General features: G+C 50.1%; 1 protein-coding gene across 1 annotated transcript in view; it reads right to left on the reverse strand.

Moving 5' to 3' along the window:
* The window catches only part of LOC139424122 (xylosyltransferase 1-like), a 48,358-nt gene that overhangs the window by 170 nt on the left and 38,188 nt on the right, over positions 1-10,000 (reverse strand). Inside the window, exons 8-12 of the mRNA XM_071175819.1 lie at positions 9,692-9,793; positions 8,217-8,380; positions 1,845-2,040; positions 1,010-1,343; positions 1-349 (exon numbers count right to left, since the gene is read on the reverse strand). The exon at positions 1-349 is cut by the window's left edge and continues 170 nt beyond it. Coding sequence (XP_071031920.1) covers positions 27-349; positions 1,010-1,343; positions 1,845-2,040; positions 8,217-8,380; positions 9,692-9,793 — 1,119 coding nt within the window. The 3' untranslated portion in view covers positions 1-26. The remainder of the gene's footprint in view (positions 350-1,009; positions 1,344-1,844; positions 2,041-8,216; positions 8,381-9,691; positions 9,794-10,000) is intronic.

Raw genomic sequence — 10,000 nt, forward strand, 5'->3', positions numbered from 1 at the left:
CTGTAGCAGTAGCCGTGGCGACGGTGCTACCTAATCCGTCCGTTCCCTCTGGGGGGACCCAGATCAGACTTGGGGTCGGGACTGAGCGCGCTCCATCCCGTCTCCCGACACCGCTGCATAACGGGACAGGAGCTAGGACCCTGAGAACACACGTCCGCTGCAGACCACACCCCTGCCAGGAGATGGTCCACCCAGCTCTGGAGCTCCGCCCCTGTCAGTGATGCTTTAAACTCCGCCTCCTCCACCTGTCCCAGGTGCACTGGGAGGTTGAGGATGGGGTTGAGGCCGTGGAAACTCTGATCCATGTAGGAGTTACGGACCGGCCCGCTGTGGAGCTTCACTGTGTCTTCTAGAGAGAGAGGGAGGAGGGGTGGGGGGGGAAGGAAGGAGAGGAGGGGTGGGGGGGGGGAGGAAGGAGAGGAGGGGTGGGGGGGAGGAAGGAAGGAAGGAAGGAGAGGAGGGGTGGGGGGGGGGAAGGAAGGAAGGAAGGAAGGAGAGGAGAGGAGAGGAGAGGAGAGGAGAGGAGAGGAGGGGTGGGGGGGGGGGAGGAAGGAAGGAGAGGAGGGGTGGGGGGGAGGAAGGAAGGAAGGAAGGAGAGGAGGGGTGGGGGGGGAAGGAAGGAAGGAAGGAAGGAAGGGTGGGGGGGAGGAAGGAAGGAAGGAAGGAGAGGAGGGGTGGGGGGTAAGGAAGGAAGGAAGGAAGGAAGGAAGGAAGGAAGGAAGGAAGGAAGGAAGGAAGGAAGGAAGGAAGGAAGGAAGGAAGGGGAGGAGACAGGGGAGGGGCGAAAGGGAGATACCAATTATTTAAATTCCATATAGGTGTTACAGGATAGGCTGTGAATGTGTGTGTGTGTGTGGTTTGGTGTGTGTGTTTACCCTGGCGTATAGGTTGTGAATGTGTGTGGTTTGGTGTGTATTAGTTTGTTCCAGGTGATGTCGAGGTGTCCAGGTTCTAGTCCTCAGTCCAGTGTGTGTGTGTGTGTGTGTGTGTGTGTGTTGTGTGTGTTTACCCTGGCGTATAGGCTGCTGGCCGTGGTGCTCCAGAGGTGAAACCACAAAGCTGGTGGAGGCCAGCAGGTTCCAGTGATGCAACACACGCAGCGTCCACACGCCGGGTCGTAACGGCACGGTTAACGGGGGCCGGTAGTGTGTGGACTCTGTCCCGCCGTCCACCAGGATGTCGTACGTGGCGGCTATGACGTTGGTGGGGTCCACCCAGACCACGGTTACCGTGACGTTCTGTCCCCGGCCCCAGCGTTGCATGGCAACCGGCTCCTCCGTGGGGCCCAGGAGGCTTCCGAAGTTCCTGAAGATTCTCTCTTTGGCGTCCCAGTCTGTACCCACCTGAGGGGAGGAGAGGGAGGACAGAGAAAGAGAGAGATATTGAGAGAGATCAAGAAACAGAGGGTTGATTTGAATGAAAACAGAGATACTGTAGAGAGAGAGAGAGAGAATCGTGTGAAGGATTTCCAGCAGGATAACCAGGTGGAGTCTAAGTCCCCTGAATGGCAGCCTGTGCACTACTTGATTTTTTTTAACGACTTCCCTGTTAATTAACAAATGGTAATTAAATTAGTGTTCCAGCGACAGCGTGACAGGACACATCCAGTACCACATGTCATCCCCAGGGGGCAGCAGCAACCTGACAATAAAGACACTGAACAAATAGTGACTCAGAGCCTGTTTCAGTGGGGACAGAACCACCATCTCTCTCTCTCTCTCAGGTACCAAAGCCTGTTTCAGCGGGGACAGAACCACCATCTCTCTCTCTCTCTCCCAGGTACCAGGGATCAGGGATAGGTTACATTTAAAGTGTATGTGTGCGGGTGTGTGTGCATGTCTCACCTCTGCAAACTGTAGTCTGTTGAGTGTGTTGGTTGCCGGGGCCAGGGTGAAGTGGTTGCTATGGGAGACCCAAGTCTCTAGGGTCTCTAGCTGGCTGGTTGCTAGGTTACTAGCATGTTGACGAACCAGGTAGCCTTGGAACACGTCTGACAGGAAGTACAAATGGACAGACACCGGGTGGCCCCTGGGGATATACCTGGGAAACCCCAAATATACACATACACAGTACAATTACACACAAATACACACTCAAATGTACAGCCATCCACGGAAATGTCACTTCGCCCCCACCTACATGTACAAATGACCTGTACCCCCGCACACTGACTCAGTACCGGTGCCCCCTGTATATAACCTCCACACTGACTCAGTACCGGTACCCCCTGTATATAGCCTCCACACTGACTCAGTACCGGTACCCCCTGTATATAACCTCCACACTGACTCAGTACCGGTACCCCCTGTATATAACCTCCACACTGACTCTGTACCGGTACCCCCTGTATATAACCTCCACACTGACTCTGTACCGGTACCCCCTGTATATAACCTCCACACTGACTCTGTACCGGTACCCCCTGTATATAACCTCCACACTGACTCTGTACCAGTACCCCCTGTATATAACCTCCACACTGACTCTGTACCGGTACCCCCTGTATATAACCTCCACACTGACTCAGTACCGGTACCCCCTGTATATAACCTCCACACTGACTCTGTACCAGTACCCCCTGTATATAACCTCCACACTGACTCAGTACCGGTACCCCCTGTATATAACCTCCACACTGACTCTGTACCGGTACCCCCTGTATATAACCTCCACACTGACTCTGTACCGGTACCCCCTGTATATAACCTCCACACTGACTCTGTACCGGTACCCCCTGTATATAACCTCCACACTGACTCTGTACCGGTACCCCCTGTATATAACCTCCACACTGACTCTGTACCAGTACCCCCTGTATATAACCTCCACACTGACTCTGTACCGGTACCCCCTGTATATAACCTCCACACTGACTCAGTACCGGTACCCCCTGTATATAACCTCCACACTGACTCTGTACCAGTACCCCCTGTATATAACCTCCACACTGACTCAGTACCGGTACCCCCTGTATATAACCTCCACACTGACTCTGTACCGGTACCCCCTGTATATAACCTCCACACTGACTCAGTACCGGTACCCCCTGTATATAACCTCCACACTGACTCAGTACCGGTACCCCCTGTATATAACCTCCACACTGACTCAGTACCGGTACCCCCTGTATATAACCTCCACACTGACTCAGTACCGGTACCCCCTGTACATAACCTCCACACTGACTCAGTACTGGTACCCCCTGTATATAACCTCCACACTGACTCAGTACCGGTACCCCCTGTATATAACCTCCACACTGACTCAGTACCGGTACCCCCTGTATATAACCTCCACACTGACTCGGTACCGGTACCTCCTGTATATAGCCTCCATACTGACTCGGTACCGGTACCCCATGTATATAACCTCTACACTGACTCAGTACCGGTACCCTCTGTATAAAGCCTCCACACTGACTCAGTACCGGTATCCCCTGTATATAACCTCCACACTGACTCAGTACCGGTACCCCCTGTATATAGCCTCCACACTGACTCAGTACCGGTACCCCCTGTATATAACCTCCACACTGACTCAGTACCGGTACCCCCTGTATATAGCCTCCACACTGACTCAGTACCGGTACCCCCTGTATATAGCCTCCACACTGACTCAGTACCGGTGCCCCCTGTATATAGCCCCCACACTGACTCAGTACCGGTACCCCCTGTATATAGCCTCCACACTGACTCAGTACCAGTGCCCCCTGTATATAGCCTCCACACTGACTCAGTACCGGTACCCCCTGTATATAACCTCCACACTGACTCAGTACCGGTACCCCTGTATGTAACCTCCACACTGACTCAGTACCGGTACCCCTGTATGTAACCTCCACACTGACTTGGTACCGGTACCCCCTGTATATAACCTCCACACTGACTCAGTACCGGTGCCCCCTTCGTTGAACTGCACTGTTGGTTAAGGGCTTGTCAGTAAGCATTTCACTGTGAGGTCTACACTGTTGGTTAAGGGCTTGTAAGTCAGCATTTCACTGTAAGGTCTACACTGTTGGTTAAGGGCTTGTCAGTCAGCATTTCACTGTAAGGTCTACACTGTTGGTTAAGGGCTTGTCAGTCAGCATTTCACTGTAAGGTCTACACTGTTGGTTAAGGGCTTGTCAGTCAGCATTTCACTGTAAGGTCTACACTGTTGGTTAAGGGCTTGTCAGTAAAGCATTTCACTGTAAGGTCTACACTGTTGGTTAAGGGCTTGTCAGTCAGCATTTCACTGTAAGGTCTACACTGTTGGTTAAGGGCTTGTCAGTAAAGCATTTCACTGTGAGGTCTACACTGTTGGTTAAGGGCTTGTCAGTAAAGCATTTCACTGTGAGGTCTACACTGTTGGTTAAGGGCTTGTCAGTAAAGCATTTCACTGTAAGGTCTACACTGTTGGTTAAGGGCTTGTCAGTAAAGCATTTCACTGTGAGGTCTACACTGTTGGTTAAGGGCTTGTCAGTAAAGCATTTCACTGTAAGGTCTACACTGTTGGTTAAGGGCTTGTCAGTAAGCATTTCACTGTGAGGTCTACACTGTTGGTTAAGGGCTTGTCAGTAAAGCATTTCACTGTGAGGTCTACACTGTTGGTTAAGGGCTTGTCAGTAAGCATTTCACTGTGAGGTCTACACTGTTGGTTAAGGGCTTGTCAGTAAAGCATTTCACTGTGAGGTCTACACTGTTGGTTAAGGGCTTGTCAGTAAAGCATTTCACTGTAAGGTCTACACTGTTGGTTAAGGGCTTGTAAGTAAAGCATTTCACTGTAAGGTCTACACTTGTTGTATTCGGCGCGTGTGGCAAATAAAGTTTGATTTGATTAGAAATGTCCACAGACACAGTCATACCCACTCGATGGTACTCAAACACACGTCAGAACAAACTGGGCTTCAGTCACAGGAGCTGGTGAGGAACAGAGAGATCACTCTACTCTCAACCCCCCCCCCCACACACACATCTTGTCCCCCCACTTCTGATACACACCCAACCAGCAACAAGTGTCTCCTTGTGCTTGTGTACACACTCCACCCCATAACCTGCACACACACACACACACACACCGTCCCCCCCCCTGACTTACATGGCTGGAAAAAGCCAGTCTGAGAGACTGAGGCCTGTTTGTCTAAATGTAACAAGTTATTCTCCATATTTGATTTGGAACTCTTGCAACATACCCATACACACACACACACACACACACACGCACACGCACACACACACGCACACACAGACAGACACACCTATGCAGACAGACAGACAGACAGACAGACAGACAGACAGACAGACAGACAGACAGACAGACAGACAGACAGACAGACAGACAGACAGACAGACAGAAACACAGTCAGGCAGACACACAAACAGCAGACAGACAGATTGAAAGGCAGACAGACAGTCAGAAAGGAAGGCAGACAGACAGAAAGGAAGGCAGACAGACAGATAGATAGAAAGGCAGACAGACTCTGCTAGTTAAAACCTAGCTCCTAGCCTGGTAATGATGAGATCTGGTCTCTGCTAGATAAAACCTAGCTCCTAGCCTGGTAATGATGAGATCTGGTCTCTGCTAGATAAAACCTAACTCCTAGCCTGGTAATGGTGAGATCTGGTCTCCTCCGCTAGATAAAACCTAGCTCCTAGCCTGGTAATGATGAGATCTGGTCTCCTCCGCTAGATAAAACCTAGCTCCTAGCCTGGTAATGATGAGATCTGGTCTCCTCCGCTAGATAAAACCTAGCTCCTAGCCTGGTAATGATGAGATCTGGTCTCCTCCGCTAGATAAAACCTAGCTCCTAGCCTGGTAATGGTGAGATCTGGTCTCCTCCGGTAGATAAAACCTAGCTCCTAGCCTGGTATTTGTGAGATCTGGTCTCCTCCGCTAGATAAAACCTAGCTCCTAGCCTGGTAATGATGAGATCTGGTCTCCTCCGCTAGATAAAACCTAGCTCCTAGCCTGGTAATGATGAGATCTGGTCTCTGCTAGATAAAACCTAGCTCCTAGTCTGGTAATGATGAGCCCCTAAACCCTGGGTCCTGTCCAGAATCAACCCCTAGCCCCTAAACCCTAGGTCCTGTCCAGAATCAACCCCTAACCACTAAACCCTAGGTCCTGTCCAGAATCAACCCCTAGCCCCTAAACCCTAGGCCCTGTCCAGAATCAACCCCTAGCCCCCACACCATAGGTCCTGTCCAGAATCAACCCATAGCCCCTAAACCCTGGGCCCTGTCCAGAATCAACCCCTAGCCCCTAAACCCTGGGTCCTGTCCAGAATCAACCCCTAGCCCCTAAACCCTGGGCCCTGTCCAGAATCAACCCCTAGCCCCTAAACCCTAGGCCCTGTCCAGAATCAACTCCTAGCCCTTAAACCCTGGGCCCTGTCCAGAATCAACCCCTAGCCCCTACACCAGTATTTCTTCATCCCGGTCCTGTATGGGAACCTAAAGGGGTGCACATTGTAGTTTTTGCCCCCTGATCCTGCTAACCAAAGGTTTGATGTCTGATGTGTTGATTTGGTGGAATAAGGTGTCTACTTCTATAGCAAAACACTACAATGTGAACCTGGTTTGAGTCCCCATGCAGGACCAGGGTTAAGAAACACTGGTTTAGGTGCTAGGAGTTGATTCTGGACAGGGCCTAGGGTTTAGGGGCTAGGAGTTGATTCTGGACAGGACCTAGGGTTTAGGTGCTAGGAGTTGATTCTGGACAGGGCCTAGGGTTTAGGGGCTAGGAGTTGATTCTGGACAGGGCCTAGGGTTTAGGGGCTAGGAGTTGATTCTGGACAGGACCCAGGGTTAAGAAACACTGGTTTAGGTGCATGTGGAGACCTGAGAGGATCTTGAAAGGTACAGAGCCTTCCGAAGGTATTAATACATTTGGACTTATTCCACATTTTTGGGAATGAATTCAAAATGTATTAAATATCCAATAATGACAGAGTGAAAACATGTTTTCAGAAATGTTAGAAAATGTATTGAATATGAAATAGATATCTCATTTACATACGTATTCACACTCCATATAAGTTGTTGAAGCACCTTTGGCAGCGTTTACAGCTGTGAGTGTTTCTGGGTCTTTACACGCCTGGATTATACAATATTGGCACTTTTTAATTTTTTTTTAATTCTTTAAACTGTCAATTGGTTGTTGATCATTGCTAGACAGCCATTTTCAGGTCTTGCCATTAGATTTTCAAGTAGATTTAAGTCAAAACTGTAACTAAGCCACTCAGGATCATTCACTCATGCATCAGTTGGTGAGCAAAACTCCAGTGTTTATTTGGCCTTGTGTTTTGGGTTATTGTCCTGCTGAAAGGTGAATTCATCTCCCAGTGTCTGTTGGAAAGCAGACTGAACCAGGTTTTCCTCTAGGACTTTGCCTGTGCTTATCTCTATTCCGTTCCTTTTTATCCTAAAAAACTCCCTAGTCCTTGCCGATGACAAGCATTCTCATAACATGATGGACCCATCACCATGCTTGAAAATATGAAGAGTGGTACTCAGTGATGTGTTGGATTTGCCCCAAACATAACATTTTGTATTCAGGACAAAAAGTTAATTTCATTGCCACATTTTTAGCAGTATTACTTAGGGCCGTGTTACAAACAGGATTTATGTTTTGGAATGTTTTTAATCTGTACATTCTTCCTTCTTTTCACTCTGTCATTTAGGTTAGTATTGTGGAGTAACGACAACGTTGTTGATCCATCCTCAGTTTGCTCCTATCACAGCCATTAAACTCTGACAGTTAGGTTAGTATTGTGGAGTAGCGACAACGTTGTTGATCCATCCTCAGTTTTCTCCTATCACAGCCATTAAACTCTGTAACTGTTTTAAAGTCACCATTGGCCTCATGGTGAAATCCCTGAGGTGAGAATACCTTCTGAGGCTCCTGTACTATTCTAACGTGACAACGTGCAGACAGCAGGTAGACAGTGAGGAATAACAAGCAATGTGGTGATGTTTTCTCTCCGTACCCTCTGAAAAACTAGCTGGGATTTTTGCCATATTTCTAAACCTTTCCAAACCTTCTCCACTCTCTACAACTGTCTAGGGGGCAGTGGGTAGGGGGTAGGGGGCACGGGGCCCTATCCAATCCTTTCCGTTCTACCAGTGTGTATGGGTGGGTGGGTGGGGGGGGGGGTGTTAGGGGTTGGTTTGGAATTCAGTTATTCACACACATGACGTACACACACACACACACACACACACCTCTTCCGGACTGACCTGCAGCTGTTGTTGTCAGGGTGACCCTGCAGTGACGTGGCGGCCCGTGATAGGCCCATGCGTGTGAAGGCGTGGTAGTGAGTGAGCTGGCTGTCTGATAGGCTGGCAACGCTGTCCGTCTCATCGTACACATTCTCCCAGTACGACTGGAGCCCTGGGGTCTCCTGGAGGAGAGGAATCAGTGTTATAGTAGAACCCTGGGGACTCCTGGAGGAGAGGAATCAGTGTTATATTAGAACCCTGTGGGGACTCCTGGAGGAGAGGGAGCAGTGTTATAGTAGAACCATGGGGTCTCCTGGAGGAGAGGGAGCAGTGTTATAGTAGAACCCTGGGGACTCCTGGAGGAGCAGTGTTATAGTAGAACCCTGGGGTCTCCTGGAGGAGAGGGAGCAGTGTTATAGTAGAACCCTGGGGTCTCCTGGAGGAGCAGTGTTATAGTAGAACCCTGGGGACTCCTGGAGGAGAGGGAGCCGTGTTATAGTAGAACCCTGGGGTCTCCTGGAGGAGCAGTGTTATAGTAGAACCCTGGGGACTCCTGGAGGAGAGGGAGCAGTGTTATAGTAGAACCATGGGGTCTCCTGGAGGAGAGGGAGCAGTGTTATAGTAGAACCCTGGGGACTCCTGGAGGAGCAGTGTTATAGTAGAACCCCGGGGACTCCTGGAGGAGCAGTGTTATAGTAGAACCCTGGGGACTCCTGGAGGAGAGGGAGCAGTGTTATAGTAGAACCCTGGGGACTCCTGGAGGAGAGGGAGCAGTGTTATAGTAGAACCCTGGGGACTCCTGGAGGAGAGGGAGCGGTGTTATAGTAGAACCCTGGGGACTCCTGGAGGAGAGGGAGCGGTGTTATAGTAGAACCCTGGGGACTCCTGGAGGAGCAGTGTTATAGTAGAACCCTGGGGTCTCCTTTAGGAGAGGGAGCAGTGTGTGTGTTCTCTGTGTGTGTGTACTCTGTGTGTGTGTGTTCTCTGTGGGTGTGTACGCTGTGTGTGTGTGTATGTTGTGTTTGTGTACTCTGTGTGTGTACGCTGTGTGTGTGTGTTGTGTTTGTGTACTCTGTGTGTGTGTGTGTACGTTGTGTGTGTGTGTACGCTGTGTGTGTGTGTTGTGTTTGTGTACTCTGTGTGTGTGTGTGTACGTTGTGTGTGTGTGTGTGTGTGTGTACGCTGTGTGTGTGTGTTGTGTTTGTGTACTCTGTGTGTGTGTGTGTACGTTGTGTGTGTGTGTGTGTGTGTGTACGCTGTGTGTGTGTGTGTGTACGCTGTGTGTGTGTTGTGTTTGTGTACTCTGTGTGTGTGTGTGTACGTTGTGTGTGTGTGTGTGTGTGAGTACGTTGTGTGTGTATGTACGGTGTGTGTATGTACCGTGTGTCTGTGTGTGTTTGTTGTGTGTCTGTGTGTGTATGTTGTGTGTGTGTGTGTGTACATTGTGTGTGTGTGTGTGTGTATGTTGTGTGTACTCTGTGTGTTCCACCCACCTGTGGATAAGGGCCAAACAGGAAGCTGTCCAGCTGGGTAACAATCTCCTGGTTCACGCTAGCCTCAAATTTACGGGCGAAAAACGTAGGCCTGGACGTTTGCTGTGGGGGAAGGAGGGAGAGAGAGAGAGAGAGAGAGAGAGAGAGAGAGAGAGAGAGAGAGAGAGAGAGAGAGAGAGAGAGAGAGAGAGAGAGAGAGAGAGAGAGAGAGAGAGAGGGAGAGGGAGAGGGAGAGGGAGAGGGAGAGGGAGAGAGAGAGAGGGAGAGAGATAGAAGGGGACAGAGGGATGGTAGAGTGAAAGGGGAGAG

The sequence above is a fragment of the Oncorhynchus clarkii genome, chromosome 13 (assembly GCF_045791955.1).
Source record: "Oncorhynchus clarkii lewisi isolate Uvic-CL-2024 chromosome 13, UVic_Ocla_1.0, whole genome shotgun sequence".
In the NCBI taxonomy this organism is placed as follows: domain Eukaryota; kingdom Metazoa; phylum Chordata; class Actinopteri; order Salmoniformes; family Salmonidae; genus Oncorhynchus; species Oncorhynchus clarkii.